Genomic DNA, 22,069 nt, shown 5'->3' with positions numbered 1-22,069 from the left:
GCTCCAATGATTAAATATAACCAATGTTTAACCACATTTGGCCTTTCTCAAGGCAGTGTCAGTTTGTGTCAGATACAGCCTTATATATACACATCTCACACCTGCTACTAATCCATAAAGTGGATTATGGTAAAGGTCAGGGGATTACCAAAATCATTAGGATTAATCGTCTGGGAACCGTACTTGTTTGTACAAACTTTTGTGTTAATCCATCTCGTAGATGTCAAGATATTTCACAGAATAGGTGAAAACATTGACCTGCTGGTGGCATTACAGGAAAAGTAACTGGATCAACACAAGTCAGTAGGATTCATCCTCTGGGCAACATAGATATCTGTACCAGTCTGTAACAATCCACACAGTGGATGTTGAGATATTTCAGTCTGGACCACAATGGTGGATTGACAGTCGTACCGACATACCAACATTGCCATGGTAGCTAGTGTGGCTACATATTTTGTAGTGTTAACATGAATCTGTTTTGAAGTTACATGCCTGTTAGTGAGAAATCACACACTGCTATGGTATGTGAAAAATACCACAACCTTTCCAAAAGGTTTTGTGCAAATCCATTCATGGGAGACATTCTGCCACCCTGCTCACACACAAGCACGTTGAGAAAAAACACAACCCCCCCCCTCCCTATAGGTAAAAAAAAAAAAAAAGACATAACAAACACAAATTAACATGTACAAACTCACACACACACACACACACCCATGAACAAAGTTGACAAAAACGTACGACCGTTTTTCAAGCACACCCTTGTGGCAAGGTGTTTATGCATGATCAACAGATGTGGAAAGCTCACAGCATGATTTTTTTTGGACCCTTTCTGTCCCGTGCCTTGGCAAACAACAACATCACTGCACAGGTGTCAGACAACTTTTTCAAGCTGTCACTCAAAACCAGATCCAAGCCGAATGAATTTCCCAAGTTGTTGCCACAGCAGCTCAAAGTACAGCAATGTGGAGTACTGCTGTGCAGAGGTCCCCGTCTCAGGGAGTGTACAACCGCATGGCAGAGCGTGTGACTGTGTGGGAGGATAAAACATGCTTCTATGCCTCTCGCTCGCTCTCTTTACTCTTTCCTGCACCATCAAAGGCAGCGCTGCGCAGTGGCAGACAAAAAGGAGGTGAAACTGTTGAAAAACCGAACAAGTAGGCTGGGAGTTGAAAGTGCTGTCTGTGGGGTTGAAGTGAAAGAAATGCCACTATTTTCTCAGCAGCACTGCCAGTGAATCCAAGTGTCTGCCAATGCTTATTTAAATGTGACTGTGTGGTTTACACATCTCTTTCAGTATGCAAGTAAACGTGTTACTGTGTGTCTTTGGTTACAGTTTTTTTTTTTTGTTTCACCTCTCACTGAGAAAATTGTGAAGATGGCAAAGTTTAGAGAGAAGCGAGAGGCACTGATGTTAAGATTATCAGCAAGTGGAAAGGACACAAGAGGATGTTTTTAAGAAGATTACCACTGTGGCATTTCTCTTTGTTAAACGGTTCGAAATGAGACCAGGAAGATTGAGGAGGAAGCACAAAATATGATAAATGTTCCAGGCTGGCTTTTAACACAGAATTTCGCAGTTACATGACATGCACTTGAGCTCGCTGAACCCAGGAGAGAAGAGGATGTAGACAGGAAGTAGGCCGCAAGTGAGAGAGGACAGAAGGAGACAGAAAAGTAACCTAAGAGAAGGAATCCCACAAGGTTTAGATTTTAAGGGAAAAACAATGCATGTATAACAAGTTATGATGTAATGTGAGTTCTTGGCTTCTAAAAACTGTTGTACTGTATATCAGCTATATATTGCTTGTTTACCGACAAGTAGTATTTTGTTACTATGAACGCAGTTTTGCCTTTTCAAAACATTCCTTGGCAACTGATGTATCAAATGCCAACATTATTCCGACAGCGCACTGCACCTGTTAAGTTTTTCTTTAGGTTTCAGCGTAGCACTACACTGTCTTACAACTTCTTGCATTAGTGCCTCTTAAGAGAAGGACGGAAGAAGGGTATCATCAGGTAACTGAAACTTAATACACCCCTTAACTGTTAATGATTCCCCTCATTAGCCCAATCACTAGCAAATTTGACTTCTTTTCAATGTGACAGATTACAGATGAGGCGAGGCGTTGGCTCGCATGTCTGGCTGCAGCACTGCTAGTCCAGATTGAGAAATCTATATGAGCCGATAAGAGCTGGCTGGGTTCATTAACCTTTAGCAGCAGAGGAAAACTAGTTTCAAGCACGTAAGGGAGGGGGGTAATTGTACTACATGTTGATTAGTGTATAAGGTTGTGGTAAATTCAGAAGGCAATATAATACGTGTAAAACATTAGCTTTTGTCAGTAGTACTGTAGAAACTTTACTGTGCATAATTGGTGTTAAATGAATGTGTTGTGTGTTTAGTCTAACATCTACCAGACCTGTGTGTGTGTGATTATATAGTATGTATGTACATGCAGAGTTCTTTTACCTTAACAAAATTACTAAATACTGAAATGATGCCACGCTTGAAAAAAAACAGTATGTCAGCAATAGTTAAAAAAATTGAATGCATTGACAGAAAACTTTGTCCCATTCAGAAGCCACTGCTATGGACAGGAGGAGGAAAAAGAGGACTTTGGAACAACTTTCACTGTAATGCAAATGTGCACTGTAATTCCACCTGTTTGTACACAAAGAAACATACAAAACACACACATAAACATATCTTACTACAACAACATGTCTCTGTAGTGGGAGACAATCACATCTACCTGATTTCTTACGTCTTCAGCAATTACATTAATACTGTATTAGACAACATCTATGATCAAAGTCATTTTTTGTACAAGGATCCAGTCGATGGAGCCTTCATCACAGCATAAGCCATAAATAGGCCTTGATGATGGTGCATATATGTGCTCTGATGAAAGGTGCATAGACAGAAAGTATGTTAAGTTCTTCTTAGGGATTATGTTTTACCTTTAGCACTTTAACCAAGACTGGCTGGGTGAGTACATGAGCTTTTTATATACTTTGCAATCAAATGACTGCTTAATGTGAGAGAGTTGCTAATACTGCAAAACCCACTGAGATTTAACACCAAACTGCAGCTCTAAGCAGCTTTTAGCTCACTGTTTTGGTTCTCTGGCCCACACATATTTCTTAGTCTCCACGTTCTGACCAAACCTCCCATATATACAGTGAACTCACAGGAAGCAGTTTCACACAAGGTGAGTGTACACTTCCTGCCTAGCATGTACTGTCAGAGAGTCAAAATCAACAAGGGATTGGTTAAGAAAGTTTAGCAAGTAGCAAACTAAAGACCTGGATATTTTTCACAGGAATCGGTGAACCATCAGAGCTAAATGGCAAGTCAACATTGGACAACACCAATGTGATGATCAAGGCGGGGTAAGTAGGAGATGGTTTGCTAACGTATTAGGCATTAACAAGCAGATGGTATATCAGCATTGTGTTTCGGAGCATTTCTGCCCCATTAAGGTCAAAATAGCTACATGAACGTTTAAAACACACAACAAACGGTCTAAAAAAATACAATGTAACTAAATAAATACCTGTAATTTGTCTTCACCATTCCTAGCCAGGCTGCGGCAGGCTGTGTCAAGTTCTTCACCCATGGAGGTAAGAACTGCCTCTTGTTCTGCCTCCATCCGCAACACCTTCTCCTCCAGCTTAACGAGCTCTGATTCCGAAGCACGTCTCCGCTCACCTGATCTGACCTGTGGAGGATGGTTAAGAGTAGAGCGTTTCCAGTTTTGTCATTTTGACGTCACATGACACTACAAAGACATTAATTACAGCGGATTTATTTTAGATGAGAAGAGAAATTACATTTTTTTTCTAAGAGCTGGGTTTGCCTATTACAAGATCAATTTCAATAGTTGTTACAATTTACTCAATAATAATACACACAACAACAGACAGACAACCTTGGGCATCAGACAGCCATTCAGTTTCCTCTCACACAAACAGACCTAGCTAAGTTTCCTTCTCTGGCCTGCAGTGTCGATAGTTTCAGGGTCTCTACCAGGACAGAATCAATCGATATGTCCAAGGCACAGGAACCTACTGATCAGTGCAGCCCAGGGACCGTGGATCATTATCATGTCCCTAGGATAATAAACCACCCATGTCACATTAATAAAAGCCCCTTTTTCTCCATGCACCCATTTCAAATCAATAGATGGATCCCCCAAAGAGCCCCTGCTACTTATCAGGGGCCTGTCAGAGAGGAGAATGGGGGTTCAATACTTCACCTGCTGTTGTAAAACACCTGCGGATGGTATTGATAAAGCCCCTTTTAAAAAAGTGCTGATTTGGCACCACTTAACCTTTTGACCTATTGTTAGGTTTGTATGATCACATGACTTTACCAGATATCCTAGACCTGCATTGCCAGGAAGAAAGGAAGGAAGAAAAGCGATGTCCTTGTTGGTTAACATTCACATATGGGTGGTGGTCATCTGTACATGTCTTGTGTATTTCCACTTTCTATATTAAGGTCTCAATGTTAAAATGTGAAACCTACACAATCAGTAAAGTTTATTCCTTTAACTGCTACTACAACTACTGCTGATGGCTCTCATGTCTGTACAATTCATCTTAATAGGGTCTGCACACTAGATAATGCTCCCATGAACATTTATTGGTTCTGGTATGGTAGTATACCAATAAATGTTCATGGGAGCATTATTTAGTGTGCAGACCCTATTTTTCCATTTTTCACATGTTCTTCTGTCCAGCACCTAGTATTTATCATTTGAATGTGAGTGCTTTTGTAAACTTTTTGCATGTACAGTTCATCTTACCATTTAAAATCCCTTTATTTGATTTTAATGTATGTTGATGACACAATCATTTATGTATCAGCTAAAACCCCTCGTGTAGCAGCAGAGACATTAACAAACAAAATGCAGGGTGTATCCCAATGACTGTCAATGTGTTTTTCCATGAGAAGGAAAGCAAGTAATAAGCTTACAATTAAAGTAGATCAAGAGGAAGTAAAGGAAGTCAGTGATTTTAAATTCTTAGGTGTCATTTTGGACTCCCAACTCAACTTTGATAAACAGGTGATATGCAAGACATACCCCGTAAGGCAGCTCACCTGCTCATACACGGCATATTTTCACATTTTTCTTATTGTGTTATTGTATGAAGCCAGGCTTCACTTCACAACTGTCAAACCTGTTACATCACCATACAAACAAGCACTGAAAATAATTGGATCAAAAACAAATGAAATGGCACCACTGAATAATTCTGAAAAAGTACCAAGTTGCTCAGTTATGACAGCATTATCAAGTTGTCTTTTTATCAGATTGATTTTTAAATGTGTGAATAATCTTGCCCCAGCTGTACTTTCTCCAGATGTCACAAAAACAAACACCAGTAGAATCGCCACTAGGGGATCAACAAATGGCATCTGCAGGGTGGCACAACGTAAGAGAGTGAGCGGCAGACAAGTGACAGTTAATGCGAGCGGAGCAGAGGAAAAGGTTAGGAGTAAGTTGTCAAGTCTGGCAGCAAATGTACAGTACAGACTACAGTGTGTCAGTTAATAAATGCTGCAGCCTCTAAAAGTCACATCTGGTGTTTCCCCAATGGCTGGAAAAGTGAAGTGGGTTAGCTCCAAAGTTAGCAACAGTGGGTTAGCCTAACCTGAAGACGCTAAACAGAGAAATAGAGAATGGAGAAATGTGTGGCTGCTGAGTCTCCTGACTTTTGCTCGGGAGACTCAGCTGACGATGGATGCTGACAGTGGATGCGCTGCATTTATTGAAGTTTTCACATCACTCATAATACTTTGTTCGAAAAGCATGGCAAAGGAGGGCAGGGCTTACTTTGTCATCCAGTTCCTTTTTGAGTAGCTGGTACCTTCTGTGGAGATGTGCATGTGCCTCCTCTTTTGTGCTCAGCTGTGCTGCCAGCTTATCACACTCATCCTTCATCCTGTCCAACTTGATGCGCAGCGCCCCACACAGCTCCTTGTCTGACGCTGCATCTGCCTGGTAGAGAGTGGATATGTTTAAGGCCATGATACACAAGCAATAATTTAAGATAATAAAGACTGGTGGTTGACATCTAGCCACAAAATAAACTGAGTTTTGAGTTAAAGCATGCATGTAAGTTTTCAAAGTTGCAATTTCATTGACATAAAGGGTGCTTGGTGGATCCTACATATGTCAAATTTGCCAGTGGACCCTAATAATTTGTAAAAGGTGTGAAGTCCCATCTGGCGTTTACAGGGTAAATTGACACGACAATTCTCTACTGCACAACAGAGAACATCATGTAATGGGTCAAGAGAACAGGTAAATGTCATTGCCAAGACTCTGAAATCATGCTCTCAGCCCTTAATGCATATCTCAGTCCATAGCAAGCTTGCAAAGTCAAAGTCAGCCTTAGACGTTTGGTTTCTATCTACAATGAACATATCATCACATACAGCTCAAGTACGTAAAGTGGAATGAATAACAATGACTGAGAACTGGGAGTGACAATAGTGACACAAACAAAGAAAAAATGGAAAAAACAGAAGGAGGGAGGGAGAAAAAAAAGATGGAAAATGCAAAATTAGAACTGGAGGGAGGCAGTAAAAAAGGGATTAAGACAGAGAGACAGCAAGAGGGAAGATAGAGTGGAGGAGAAATCAAGAGTGAGAGGACAAGGACAAGGTAATAAGAATATTTTAAGCTTTTTCTGACAGTTGACTGTATCAAAATCGTAATATAGGCTTCTGGCTATACTATATGAATATTGGGTGGGCTTCTTAGGGATATCTGCAGCACCCTTAGGCTAGTACTTAAAAACATTCAAGCAAACGCCCTTGTCCTTACCACACTCTGAAATGACACCATTACAATGAGCTATGTCAGATATTAATGCCATTCAGCACAGCTAATGGGCTAAACTCAACCATATCAGGGAGGACCATGCCCCTTAAGAAACCATGTACCCACGAGGGCTCATCATTGGAGATACTGAAGGGAGGGAGGGAGGTTGGGTGCTGTGGGGAGTAAGTCGAGTGGAGTCCCCTATCTGCAGCACTGCCTTGATGAGACTTCTGAGGTCTGATATCAGGGTTTTTAAATATTCACAGAATGGCCATGAGGATCCATGGGGCACCACACACCATTAAGAGCTCAGCTATCCTCGATTCACCCACACTCAAGAGGACAGAGCCCCAGCCAATGAAGAAAATTACTCTAAATGAGAGTTTTGTCTGTCTCACTGAGTCGGAAATATGCCAGATGTTTAGTGGCTGAGGCTTGTTACCCTGTGCTGAATTTGAAGCGCGTGCCAATGATATTCTAAATGTCAATTAAAGTGTGGCAGATTTGACAAAAAAGATTTGACAAATTAAGAATGTGTCACATTTGAAACATATTTTTGTTTGATGTACATTTCACCAGTGGAAAAGAAATATTTTAATGAGCGTAAAGTATTTATAACAAGGGCCTACCTTAATCTCCTTCAGGTGTGCCTGGATTTCATCCCGCTCCTGACAGCAGAGCTTGAGCATGCCCTGCATCTCGCGGTCCTTCTTTGTCCTGCCGTCCTCCATCGTCACCTTCATGTTGTCCAGTTCCTTCTGATGCACCTCTCTCTCAAGCTGCAGTTGTCGCCCCAGTGCGGCCCGCTCCTCCTGAACCACCGTCAGCTTGGCTTGCAGTTCCAAGGAGCCCTTCTGGAGTTCCTTCTTGGAGCTCTCCTCCTCGGCCAACCGCTGGACTAGCTGGGCATGGGCTGAGGTCATCTGCTTAAGGGCTGCCTGGACCTCGGCCTGTGCGTTCTGGTCTCTCTGACAGCGACGGGCTTGGGCGTCAGCTTGTTCCTCCAGCCTCTGATTCTCTTCCCTCAGTCTTGCCTGGATGGCGACCTGATGTCGAGTTTCCTCCTCCAGGGCAGCTGAGGCCTCCCTCACCTGGGTTTAGGAGTGATGTTAAAATCTGATCAAAGCTCTTTTGATGACTCTTTAGGTGAAGTTTTTGTTACGCATTAATATTTAACTTGAACCACACCTCAAATTGAAAAAGACAAATTGATCTGCCAAGAGAGCAAAAAATCAAGAATTCAGCCATGCCTGTGGTTAGACTGGGATTTGTACAAGAATGCTAATGTGCTTAACCACTAAACAAGCATTTGAGAAAAGAGAATTGATATGTGTACTTTGGCACAACTTCAACCCTGGCGGACTACTTTCAAAAAAACATGTTGTCATCTTTACATGACACCCAAATATGGTGGCTATGTGATACTGTTTGATTCAACCTCATAGCTGACTGCTGTCGTTTTTGAAAAGGTGAATTAAATAAACAGGTCTTGAATCAGCTTAGTAGCAGATAGCCTGAAGGACTCAAATTTAATGAATAATAAGTAAGACTTCAAAGATTTCTAGATGCAGATTGTTAAGTGAAAAACATCCATTGTCTATGGTCATATTACTTATTTTTAAAATATTAATATGATTTTTTTGAGTCCCTTGTGATTTGAATTAATAAGTCTTTTTCTGGATGTTCAACCCTGACCCCACACCTCCCGGATTTCCTGCTCCAGTGACAACTGGCGCTGGCGGGTCTCGGACAGCTCCACGTCCTTGCGGTGGAGCTCTTCTTCGCGCTGGGCAAAACGGCCTAAGATTTCAGCGAGCTCCCTGCGGGCTGCCTCAGTCTGCTGGCTCAGCGCCTTCAGCTGGGCCTGAGAGCTCTCCTTTTCCCTTGCTGCCTGGAGGTAGAAAGAGAGAGCGGGAGCACCGGAGAAAGAGAGAGGGAGAGAGAGTGGGAGGGAGGTGGTGGGAGAGGGAGAGGAAAAAGGAAATGAAGAATGACAAATGAAGAGGAGGAGGAAGATGGTGTACAAAGAGGAGCTCTAACAATAATGACGAGAGCGGGAGAAAGAGTGACAGAGAGACAGGAGGAGAGAAACATATGCAGTACCAGCTATTGCACTGATAGGAAAATGCTAGCACTCAGCTCCCTGATAAGGGACAATGGTCAGGTCTGTTCAAGGCAGATTGCTTCTAATACTCCGGCTTTGACTGGAATTTGCAAAGACTTTGCTGTGGCTCAGAACCTAATCATTTAATTGAGCACTTGATTCTCTCCCCTAATTCATTAAGGGGGCAGAAATGATTTTGTAATTAATTCGCGTCACGTCGAGTATGCCAGGTGGGAGTCTGTCTGTCTGTCTGTCTGTGAGGCGCGGGGCTGCTGACTGTGAGTTTGGAGGTGACTCGCTCAGTTCAAATGGGATGGAAATCATTGAGAGGTGACTTTCAAGCTAATAATAATAGTCAGCTGTTAATTATTCAACTAAGCATAACCAACGTAACATACCGTGCAAAGGTGCTCAGACTACAAGAATGCAAATTTGGTTGTATTATTATTAAGTTAATTCAAAATACATTACTCGGGAGTTTTAATCTGACATTGATACAATCTGATCTGACAAAGATAAAACAAAGTATGAATTAAAATGAACAAAGAAGACGGGTTTGAATAAGTATTCAAATATCTTGCTTTGTTTGGGTTCACTAGCAATATTAATAAAAACCTCCAGATCATGTTCCATCATGTATTCATTGTAATAGTGTATTTTAATAGGTATTCAGTGGTTCTAAATAGCATTTTTTCTCTTTTATTCTTTCGTATAAAGCAGAAATGTCTCCCCCCCCCTCTTCTTCATAAGAGAGAACTATATGTGACAATATGGATTGCAACAGCTATTCATTTATATCTCCCCTTTCCAATCACTATATTTAAGGGTGCAGATGGTGCTGTTTGTGGTGATTTTCCAGTCTATTTCTGCTATGGAAAGCCATGGGGGAATTGGACCAGAAAAACTCATACATATTTCAACATCTGTATTTTCCCAGTAATGGAAGGGTGTTGATTTATTTTCTCTGAGACATCAAGATCTGAACTTCAATGTCCTCCATACTGTAAATGAAACGAAGGAGGGAGGACCGTTGCTTGGAAACAAAACGTAGCTAAAAACATTTGAGATATGTCATCAGAATAACAGACTAAACATCTGTGTTGTGTTGTGCCTGTAATGTCTACAAAGCTCGACAATATACTGTGTATCACTGTAGCCGGTTGAAACAACCCAGTTTACTTCAACCATACACTGATGTATTCTGACATCAGTGGGTTGCAGAACTACAGGGAGAGTTTGGCTGAGGTAAGTTTTCTCCTCGCCGCCTCGGGCGTCCCTACAAATCAATCTACTACTGGAGTTGAGAAATGCATTTCAGTGCAGACATTATTGATTGCTTCACTTTTTAGAACATGCTGTCAAACTTAAAACAGTTATGCATGAGCCAGAGTCCACTGCTAACAACATACAACAAAGACAGTCGATTGTTGCTAATAATGCTGCCAGCCGGCTGGCTGCTAGCCCAGCCAGCAGCAGCAGCAGCAGCAGCAGCACTAGCTGGAACTGAACTGCCACAAACTGCCAGTTGATACCTTGACAGTGTGCTGCTGTGAGATTTCCCATGGTTTGGTAATGTTTTGCTTTCACTTTGTTCAAAAAACCAATAAATAAATAAATAAATATAGCTGGAAAAAAGTACAATGGGAACAAGACAGCAATTGACTATTAAGCTTTTCTGATTCGTCTGATCTTGACCACAGTGGTATGTGTAATGTATATTGTGTCTGTACATTTTTCATGCAAGCTTCTCAGAAGCTTACATGACATATAATACATATTTCAGGCACCGTGCAACAGACTTTATAAGCAGGAAAATACCATTTTTTTTGGCCAGTTTGACTGGTGCCAAAATGGTTTTAGTTTTAATAGACTACACCTAACATAAACACAGACTGAACATCCAAATTAATTAGAAGCAAAATGTTGCTTTAAAAAGGTGCACTCCAGTGACTTAATACTGCACTTCCATAAAGTTAGGAGACTCACAACAGAAGATTTTAAAAGAGAATGTCCAGAATTGAAGCAGCAGAGGCCAAAATACACTGTATCCAGTATGAGTCAAGCTCCAAAAACACTGGATCCCACATTTCCCACAATGCCACCAATAGCATCTTTCATTAGATCAACCCCCTGCCTTCCAAATGCCTACTCCTTTCGAACCCCACATCACTAATGTGTAATGTTATCAATGTTATCAAAATGGTTAAATTTTAAGTCTCAAACCCAAGCTGAGATAACCATAATGACATTAGTTACTTTTCAATCTTTAGAAAGCTTCCTCCAGAACAACCAAAGACATAATACGGACTGACTAGTACTCATTATGAGGAGTAAGTTGAGCTTAGTAAGATGAGTAAAATTAGTGGAGTGCCCCATTGAAGTAAATGGGGTGAGATAATTTTGTGCATCTCCAATGTAGATTTACAATTTCACTCCTTCCACTGTTAATTATCTTGAGATCAGGCAGATCTCTCCACTAACATTAAGTGACTTGATGATTCAAGACAATTCTTGTATTATATGATAAACAATACACTGTCTTAATACTACACTCAATTACTTGTTAAGATGGATTTTTTTTTCAATGTGGAAAGACGGCTGCAAGATCAGCAGTTACTTAGCTGCAGCTGCTACTGAAGGCTGTGGTGTCAAAAGTCATATAATGGATGCATCTGCTTCAACCGACCTGCGAGGCCTTGTCAGTATGGAAGTGAGCCTGGGCACTCGCCTCCTCCAGCTCCTTCTGCAGTCTCCTGCACTTTGCCCTCCACTGGCGAACAGCCTCTTGTGCCCTGGTCTTCAATTCATCTCTGCTCCTCGTGCTCTCCTGGAGTAATGCCTCCGTCTCTCTCCTCTCTGCCTGCCCTCGGCTCTGAAAGGATGAATGAATTTATGAATAGTGTAATAGTGTATTTTCATTCTTTATAATCTAAATCAGTGTTTTAGCAATGGCTCTAGGGATGATGATGTCAGTCTGTCAGTTGGTGCACCACTTTGGTCCAGACTGAAATATCTCATCAACTATTCAGTTGATTTCCATGAAATTTGGTACAGACATTCATGGTCCCCGGACGATGAATCCTATTGGATCCTATTACTTTGGTAATTCCCTGACTTCTTCTAGCACCACCAGCAGGTCAGAGTTTTCACTTATACTGTGAAATATCTCAACATCTACTTGATGGCTTGCCAGTAATTTTCATGGCAGACATTCATGGTTCCCTGACAATAAATCTTCATGAACTTTCCTCTGGCGCCACCATGAGGTTCATATTTGTGGGGTTTTTTTTGTGAAATGTCTCAACTACTACTGGAATGACAAATAGATTTCCATGACTTGGTACAGATGACCAGGGTGCCCAGAGGATGTATCTCATTGACTTAAGTGATCCCCTGACTTTTCTTCTAGCACCAGAAGTCAGTGAAATGTCTCAACAATTATTGGATGGATTGCCATGAAATCTGGTTCACACTATCACGTCCCCCTCATGACAAATCGCAATCACCTAGTGAACCCAATCATATTGTCTAAATTGAAATTTGTCCAATACTCTGATCTATGACCAAATATCTGCAAAACTAATGATATCCCCATCAGCCTCTGCTGCACTTCAAGTTTAGTGCTAATTAGCATATGTTAGCCTATGTTAGCTAACACGCTAAACTGAGAGGGTGAACATGGTAAATATGATTGTGAGCATGTTAGCCAGCTAAGGGTAGCATTTCACTCAGCGCAGGGCTGTGCCCGAGCATGGCTCATAGTCTTGTTTTAAACACAGGGTGGATAAAACCTGAATGATCTCATTATTGCAACTTCAATTTTCCAATTTGTTACATCATAATTCTATGACCTTGAGGAACAGAGCGAGCCACTAAACACAGTATGTTTTCTAATGTTAATTACAAGTAAAAAAAGCCCCCCTTGTTTAGAGTCCTTAAATTGAATTACCAATCCAATTATGAATTACAGTGTGAAGCAATAACCGCTCAAAAATACCTGAATCTCCCTCAACTGTTCCAGCATTCGTAGCTGCTGTTGCTCCCGCCGTGCCAGATCTGATGACAATTCCTGTGGTGTACAGAAAAAAGAAAGGGTAAAGGATTGTGTGTGTGTGTGTGTGTGTGTGCTTGTGTGAGTGCTAGTGGGAGGAAAAAAGACAGAAAGCAGGGGAAAAGGAGACTCAGCGTGGCGAAGAAATGGAAGAAAGGAAAAAGGGAGAAAAAAACAGAGGAGGTATGAAGAAAAAAAAAGGTGGGAGAGGGAGGGATGATACTTTAAGAAGAGTACAAACAGTAAAGGGGGGCTATAGAGAGCAAAAGAAGAGGACAGCAGACAAACACAGAGAGGTCAAAGAAGGTTGGGAATGTGTTTATATGAGGCTCACAATTGGATTATCTGCAAGGCTGGTCTGAAATGTAGTCAAAACATCGCAATCACTTTGAAGTTTCAAGTTGGATTGAAGTCTAAAGTAAGGGCAAGTAAGGTTACCCTGGTACAGTTTAGGTATTTCTACTGAATAGGACTGTCAGGAGTAATTAGTCACAGACTGATTAGTCATACACCCATTAGACTGTATATAAATTCAGTCACTGAGAAATTGAATCTTCCACCCTATTCTCCTCATTATATTTCATTTTAGCTCATTTACCGTTAACATGGAACATTTCCAGCGTCTATTTTGATCTAGACATAAAAACCATAAGAGATGCCCTAGGTGATACATGCAAACACCCACTTCATCTTTTAACACCTACTCTGCAAAGCGGGAAGCATGGAAGTTTAAAAAACATTTTCAGTGAAAGAAACATCTGAGATTAGAGAAATGTGCCAGTGTTTAAAGTGAAGCTATTTCTACTAACATTTTATTGATACCAACCATAGCCTTGAATACCTCCGCTTAGCAAAGGGGATTTTTTTTATGTCTTGTTACAGTGATGGAAGTGACATCGTAGCAGTTTGAGAAGAATAAATGACTGCTGGTTGACTTCTGATCTCCTATTCCAACTGTCACTTCATCTGACGATTTTTAAGAGGATCAAGTGACATGGGGTTGTTGGGAGAATACGACCATGGATGAGAGGCACCCGACAAACTGAAATAACCCCGCTCGAGGTGGAGGCGCCGGCGTGGGCAAAGTCAAAAGCATCTGTGTGTTGTGTTCATTTGCACTCCAGTTGAGTAATCCTCACTGTTTCCCTTTTATTCTTTAGAGTATACTACAAAGACAGCTGACTAGATGACTAAATGACATCCGATAAATCATTTGAAACCATGGTGCTATTAGCTCGTGCTGCTCACCGGTTACATGAGCGGTTTTATATATTCATACCTGATCCGATACACATACCTCCACCTGTAAGCTGAGTTGGACCCTCTCCTTCTCCTTGCGGTCCAAAGTGCTCTTCAGTTCTTCGACCTCACTGTGGACTGAGACCTTGCGCAGCTGGACTCGCAGCTCCGCCACCTCTCTTTCCAGGTCCGAACGATCTGTATGCATGTACACGGGCGGACACACACACACACGGGCGCATAATCAAATTGTTGTTAGAATTGATTACTGTAAGTGGAGACAGGAAAACTAGAACAGTGACAAGGAACCACAGGGAACTGATGGATTAGGGAACATGAGAAATAAACTGCACATTCTTAAAAAAATGCAAACAAGCCTTGGCAACATTTTGTTAGCGAGATAAATATTTTCTTAACCTTACTCTGAAAAAATCTCTTTACCTACTATTTTGGAGGCTCGTATGCGTGGCTCGCTGTCAATCACTTTGCCACCTGGGGCGGACCAAGTGTTGACAGACGTGAACAAAATATAAATGAATTGACGATGTGAATGAAGCGGGATTCCTCATGAATGATATCTACACGCAAAGATGCTGATATATAAACAAAGCACTCCTGGTGATTTGATAATGTCATCATAACATACTGCGACATCTTTTATTCAATAGAAATGAAATTCAAATTTAAGCACAAAAAGCTAAATAAGCTGAAAATCATCACTGCATTTTGAACATCTACAGAACAGAATTTGTCATTTTCAGGCTTTCGCTGCCTATAAAAAGGCCTTTTGATGCCCTAAAATCAATACCATCACAAAAAAAGTCAAAAAAGTCAAACTGAAAGTCAAGATTTTCAATACCTTTCTCTAATCTGCTCTCTATTGTCTTTCTTTTTATGATCGTATCTTTGACATTCTTCTTCTCTTCTCTTTTTGTGCTATCCAATCAATTCTCTGCTCTCTCAGCGACACTCCACTTGTCCTTTTCAGTGTCTTTACTCTTGCTGCCCCTGCATCTGATCTCAGGCCTCTGCCTTCTCACTGCCCATCACTCACCTATCCTATCACTCTCAAGGGTATTTCGATCAAACAGTTGGCAATGCATGTGTCTGAGGAGAGATATTGATACATAAAAATAACATGACGTATTGCCAACTATTTCCATCTGGTATAGCGATCTTTTAACCTGTCCGTTTAAACCGCATCCAAACGCTCTCTGTCGTCCTGTTTACGCTCTTCTCCCTCACCTCTAGAGTCCAGACCTAGATTCAGTACCTGGCCCTCTCAGTCCACTTCCTCTCTCCTCCCTGTCGGTGTGGTTGCCATGTGGCTGAGGAGCAGGCTCCAGCCGGGTCCTCTGAAGCTCAGTCTTCTCCTTCCTCGTCCTCAGCAGCTCACCACGCATGTCCTCGACCTGTGGATCACCACCCATGGAAGAAAAAGACATCTGACTGTCTTGACAGTTGGAAAAACAACACTGGAGTTTCTGTAAGTGACTCTGCACTGTCTTGCCTCTTGAGATGTCCTGTATAGCTGCGTATACAATAACATACAGTGCACCCAGACACAAACAAACCTGATGAAAGAGGGAGTCTCTGTTGTCCTCTGACTGTTCTAGGAGTCTTCGAGTTCTCTCCAGCTCCTGCTCCATCTGAGGAGAGCATAGCAATAACAATGTCAGGACAATACATGATGAACAGGTGGAGTCATCGGGAGCACAATTTAAGATTATCGCTTATATTCTTACGTATGCAACATCTACCACTGACGCAAAATGAAGGAAAGTATTTTATTTAAGTTGAGGCACAATGAAGAAAGTGTTTGGAAAGGGCTCTATTTAATTTTTGGCTAAAAACTTTTGATTTACTGACTTGGTCAAAATTGAAATGCTGACCACCTCTGCAGCCAATTTCAGTAAAATATTGCAGGAAAAAATGAGACAGGAACATAATCAAACTTCCATAACATTTAGTTCATTATAAATCCCAAAAAGTTTTATTTTATCAAAAACAAAAAAAAAAAGATAAATTCACCCACCTTGGACCTCTCTCTTTCTGCTTTCAGTAGTCTGGCAGTCACGGCCTCTTCTCTCTCATGGGTTTGGACTTTGTGTCTCCCTAAAGTCTACAAGACACAAACAAAAATGCACACACAGACCAGCACATGTTTACACATTATAGGAGTACACAAATAAGAGTACCGTAAGAATAAGAATGCAACACGAGTGGTACTATTGCATCACAGCATCCCCCCATCTCGTCTCCTTGGAACGAGATACTGGCATCATGGTGGATTTGTACAAGAGCTTAGATCCCACTCATTCTGAGCAGGCTGTGGTGATGAATTACCAGCTGCTAGCAATAACATCTACCCAAGTGACTCATCATCTATTTGATTCACATCACAGCGGGCCCATCGGTGGGGAATAAATGTGCCCTCTGCTCTTCCTCCTCTCCTGCTCTTTAGTAGTAAAAGAGATTATTTTCCTCTTCATTTCATCATGCTTGTTTATTTACCCTTAATTTTTGGACAAATGCATTATTTCCTATCGCCCCGGGCCCTGCTGGTGTCCCATTAGGGCACTATGGAGGAGAAGGATGCAAATGAATTGGTAGCTACTATCATTATATAGTGTGTTGAAAACTCTTGCTCATGACGGCTATCAGTCTGGATATAGCAACACAGTGCCCCTCTGTGGTCTACTACTTAACTGCAGTAGGCATGAGAAATAAAAAAAAGGACAGATGCCAAGATATTCTGATTAGCTTACACAAAACACTGTCTTCCAAACCAGTAACCAAGAAAGAAATGGTTCAGTTATTTTGAAAATGAACAAACATCATGCTGATGGCTATATAACATGAATGATTTGTGCAGCTAAAGGGAAAGAAGCAATGTAAGAGAGCGATAATACACAATAATGTGTTCTTTACTGTGACTGTAGGCATCTATTGAGTGTATCTAGTTATGAATAAAATCTACATCACTAAAAGCACCTAATGACAGAGCTCTCGCAGCTATTAATGCTTTTAGACAAATGCATGCCTAAAAAAACTGTTTTTTAATGATTAGCATGAAATATGGGAAAGTAGCAATTGCTTGCTTAGCGACCATTTGCACTGCATCAAAGTAATTGCTGAGGTATGCTTTATAGTCTCATAAAGCAGAGCAGGAGGGCTAGGTGACACAGTGGGAATGCTGCTTTAACAACCAAGAAAAGACTATTTTAAATTGCAGGAACCGGCGGGATTATTTTTCACTGTGATTGTACCTTATATAATTACACATGACAAATAGACTTGATTGATTGACATTAGAGAAAAAGGGTTACCGGGACATGGTGACCCAGAGAGTAAGGAGAAATTTGGAGATTTATAAGCATGTTCAGTAATTGCATAGAAGTGTTTCTGATGGAATACAAATCATTTTCTGTCTCTAAATATGAGGGACATTACTGATCACATCAATTATAGTTAGCGGTTTTGGTTGTCATCTTTGCTGACTTCTTTTTTTAAAAGGTGAGGAATAATGTCTCACCAGAGATCACTTGAAAATTCATCAGCATTCAGTTTTTTGATGCCATCAACACGCATTTTAATCTTGTTGTACCAGAGTTGGCAGCCAGCATGGCTTATGTTTTGGGTTTTTATTGATAATTGAGCACTGATAAATTGTGCACATCAATGGTCTGTATTACTACTCAGGAATAACCAGCGTTTTTCCTGCCACAAGTCCTTTGTGGGGAGAAAGTCCTGCAGATATGCTTTCTCTTGAATTTTTTAAACTCTGACAATTTAGCAAAATATGCAGACTTCAATACTTAACGTTCTTGTTCCTCGCATCTGACTGAATTCATGAAGAAAACTACAAGCAGACACACTGGAGCCGTCAACAGAGGTGACAGCATCGTATCAATCAGAATTCTTTTAGAGCAACGCACCTCCAACTGTTTGAGAGGCTGAACAATCTATGGTAGTTTTGTTATTGGATAACAGTGTCCACATGATATGTTATCAATTTCATCCTGATCTGTCCATCAGTGTCTATCTAGTATATTGAAGTCTGCGTGCTATATGTAATGTCTGATGATTGTCATATGTATCTGTTCTGTGATGATTTTTGTTTCATTTATTCTGTGTCCTCCTGTATGCGGTTTGATGTTGTTTTGTCTGCTTTTCTATGTCTTATTTGTTTCTTTAAGTGCATGACATCAAACTGCTCAGGGACTACATCATAATCCCTGTAAATTAATGGGGTAAAAGTAAGTTAGAGTTCTGTTCCATCTCCCTCTGTCCACATCCTTTTAGTGCATTTCTGTGCCTTCATATTGCATCTTTTTTTGTTGTTCTCTCTGAATGTGAGAGAACATGAGAGTGTCAACAGGGAGGTGTGGGATGGAGGGATCGCAGCAGATGAGTGTCGGGGAGGAGTGTCACCTCCTGCGGCTCGTCAGACATGGCCGCCCGCTGATCAGGCCTCCTCTCTCTCTCCGTGCTCCTTTGCTCGGTGTGCATCTCTCTCTCCAGCTCGTGCAGACGTCGCTCCACACGAGACGACACCTGCGGACAGTGAGACGAGAGGACGGCTTAGGTCACGCAAACATCGCTGATGCAGGAGTGGCGTCGGGATATGATAAGTGAGACAACAGGATATTAAAAGGGTGGGTGACAAAAATATCTTTCAGGAACATTATTCTCAATATGCAAGAGTTTCCTGTCTAATCAGGAATCATCACGTCTGTGTGTATAAGACAGTTAATACCTTTATCTTTTCACGTCAACAGACATGACAAGATAAAAAATATTAAAACATGTTGGCTGTCATTTGTAGCACTATATTTGTCACAGTAGTGATGGTGCAGAGAGAAGCCCTGTGCCTGGAAATTACACTGAAATATGTGCTAAAGTTAGACTTCACTGAAGTTACGTTTTACAAAGAGGAAACCATTTGTCCTTAGCTGATTTCCATTCCGACAGCAAAAAATATCTCCATGCTTTATACAGCAGCTTTCATCAATCAGTAACTGTGATGTGATGTCCGTAAATTCACGACGCCTTCATTTTTCTTCTGAAATCCACGGAGCTAGAAAGCATATTTGAAGCATTGAGAATGAAATACACTGCCACAACTCACTGAGTCCTGTCTCTGGAAAGTTGTCATGTGCTCTGTGAGGTTCTCCATCGCTTTCCTGGTGTCAATATCCGACCTATAAAAAAAGAAAAATTCAGCGGCCTGAGAGTATTTACGCAGCAGAGTTCTCGGTCCTTTTGAAAAACCCTACTCCAGGATATCGCTGATCAAAATGTGAATGCGTAATGTGACTTTAGTGACCTCTAAAAACAATTATGCAGCTTCAGATGTTGAAGTATGATGGTGGATGAATTTGGTCTGGTCAGCAGCACCGAAGGAGAGGGATTTTTTTTTTAATAACTTTAAAATGTCAAATTCTAATACACGTTGAGAAAAGGATCTGCTGCTTTTTGACTTTCCAATGATGTCTTGAAAAGTTTCCTAGGAAGACACCGTCACTTTCCCATCAAGGAGATTTCAAAGACTTGAAAACCAGCATTCACTTTCAAAGCTTTTCAAAATGGATAAAAGCTTTTTATACACAGTGGATGTTGAGTAAAACATCAATACCCTGCACTGGCCTAGACACCATTTAATGTAGAAAATAGTGTTGAAAAATCTGTGGGCAGACCTGAAGTAGAGACAGCACAAGAATTCCCCTGCGCCTTGTGTGGATTATTAAAACAGTATGTAGTAAATTATTAAAGCCTTATCAAAACATACAAACTGTTGTTAAAGCAAATCATGCTTCTAATATCAAATTAAGGACATGCACACTTTGGAAACCAAGGTAAATTTGTTTTCCACTTGTATACGATGTGAGAAAGGAGTAGCCTTTAAACACTGATTTATCTGCTTATAAAGCAACATTACAAAAAGTTTTAATTAATTTTCATTTCAGATTTCAAGTCAATTAAATAACAATATTTGAGAATAAAAGCTTTTTTATTGTGTCTGAGTGTCTATTGTCACCATTTCAGATTTCAGCATTTGAAGTTGTTATCATTTCACTTTTAAAATTTGACAGGTAGTGACAGATCTGTCACTACTTGTCAAATTGGTCTATTTTTGCTGTGGCTAGTGAGATTGGTTATAATACTTGCTACTATGGCGCATAGGAAAACATCCTTTTAAGGCTGAAAGTCCTATTCAGTTGTTTGAAAACAAAAAAAATGTGGTTTACTGTTATGATGTTCAGACTTTACCTATTCCTCCTGAGGATTTCTCTATCCAGGTCATCTGACAGTCTCTGCTGGTCACAATGCAGATCCCTCAAGGATTGGTGAAAATTGTGGATCTACATAGAACAGCCACAGACAGATACTGAATACAAAACATTAGACACAAGCAAAGCAAAGAGCGGGCTATCATGTCTTTACAAAGATGTGCATTTGTTGTAACCACTGTGGGAAGCATAAATCAAAAATGAAATGGCATTCCTGAACACACTGTAAGCCTTTGTACTAACATAAACAATACCTGATTTGAATGAAATCTTATCAAGACCCTTCAAAATTAACATAACAAATGTCATATCAATGTTGCTGACTCAGTGTGCCCTCTTGTGGCGACTTTCTGAAATTACATGACAGTAACATGTGGAACAGATTAGTAGTGGTTGGTCATTCTGCATTCCTTACATCCTCTCCTGTCAGGCTGGCATCCTTGAAGCGAACGCTGGCAGACTGCGACCTCCTTCTCCTTCCTGGAGTGCCTGCGTAGTCCCTCAGTGGAGAAGTAGGGTAGAAACGCTGGCCATCTGAAATCCCATATGTACGCATGTTGTAAAGAACTGATCAGGTGTTCACGTTTAAATGATAAAGCAGGAGCCAGAGCTTTTGTAAGCTGGTTACTTTGAAAAATTCCATCTCACATAGCTAACAAAAGACTCGTTTTACCTTAGAATGATTGTTTGTTTTCATCTACATATTTCATCTCTGTGTTATCAGCCTGTATGTTCTATCTCTTTGCAAATTATCCAAAACTAAAACTGCAATCAGAATTCAGTTGTCAGCAAAATCCTTTCTTTTTCTCCATACCTGATCCTGAGCAAGCTTCCAGGTCACTGGTATGAAGGGTGGAGGCTGAGGCACTTCGGACGCCATTGGATCTGCCCATCCTCTGTGACTGCAGCTGACTGATAGACTCCTCCAGGTTATCTCTAAGCTGGTGCAGAAGAAGCACATATGGGATTGACAAACCAAGAATTTCCCCATCTATTCCCTCTACAGTGTTGCCACAGCAGCACAGCAACAAATACTAGAAGGATCAGCACTGTTTGCCTCATTTTCCCCTTAAGTGTAGACATTTACTGATCTAATTTCATAAACAGCTCAATGTCAAGTAAGTATCAATACTAGGGTAGGGTTCAGTGCGCTTGAAACAAATCTCAGATAAAAAAACGGTAATGTGTGCAATGTTGGAAAGGCCAACATCAAACCATATGTATTTTTAAGGTATAAATACAATCTAATTAAATGATGATTAATTGAACAGGTGTCTCACCAACGCCATGGCTTCAGCCTGATCATCTGTATGCTCCCTGTACTGGCCCAGCATCCGGTCCACTTTGGTCAAGTTCTTACTGGTGTCCTGTCATATAATTAACGGTTAATTAACCATTATTTAACAAAATATCTTCATGAAGAAACATAAGTTTAAAATGATGGTAGATAGTAGAGGACTCTGAGCTCACTGAACACTTGGAGATGAAGTAAGACTAGACACGTTCAGTAATAACAGCTGGAGGACATCTGAACATGCAT

General features: G+C 40.9%; 1 protein-coding gene across 1 annotated transcript in view; it reads right to left on the bottom strand.

The window, feature by feature from the left end:
• LOC137168778 (centrosomal protein of 128 kDa-like) overlaps positions 1 to 22,069 on the bottom strand; it is a 43,069-nt gene that overhangs the window by 20,252 nt on the left and 748 nt on the right. The window contains exons 2-17 of the mRNA XM_067571519.1: positions 21,810 to 21,896; positions 21,344 to 21,470; positions 20,945 to 21,063; positions 20,510 to 20,601; positions 19,368 to 19,440; positions 18,671 to 18,793; positions 16,272 to 16,358; positions 15,811 to 15,885; positions 15,510 to 15,648; positions 14,295 to 14,434; positions 12,944 to 13,015; positions 11,633 to 11,818; positions 8,545 to 8,733; positions 7,472 to 7,933; positions 5,850 to 6,014; positions 3,564 to 3,728 (exon numbers count right to left, since the gene is read on the bottom strand). Of these exons, the coding sequence (XP_067427620.1) occupies positions 3,564 to 3,728; positions 5,850 to 6,014; positions 7,472 to 7,933; positions 8,545 to 8,733; positions 11,633 to 11,818; positions 12,944 to 13,015; positions 14,295 to 14,434; positions 15,510 to 15,648; positions 15,811 to 15,885; positions 16,272 to 16,358; positions 18,671 to 18,793; positions 19,368 to 19,440; positions 20,510 to 20,601; positions 20,945 to 21,063; positions 21,344 to 21,470; positions 21,810 to 21,896 (2,301 nt within the window). The remainder of the gene's footprint in view (positions 1 to 3,563; positions 3,729 to 5,849; positions 6,015 to 7,471; positions 7,934 to 8,544; positions 8,734 to 11,632; positions 11,819 to 12,943; positions 13,016 to 14,294; positions 14,435 to 15,509; positions 15,649 to 15,810; positions 15,886 to 16,271; positions 16,359 to 18,670; positions 18,794 to 19,367; positions 19,441 to 20,509; positions 20,602 to 20,944; positions 21,064 to 21,343; positions 21,471 to 21,809; positions 21,897 to 22,069) is intronic.

This window comes from Thunnus thynnus, chromosome 18, assembly GCF_963924715.1.
Source record: "Thunnus thynnus chromosome 18, fThuThy2.1, whole genome shotgun sequence".
Classification (NCBI taxonomy): domain Eukaryota; kingdom Metazoa; phylum Chordata; class Actinopteri; order Scombriformes; family Scombridae; genus Thunnus; species Thunnus thynnus.
Note: the sequence above shows the minus strand (reverse complement) of the source record. Positions and strands in the feature narration are given on the sequence as shown.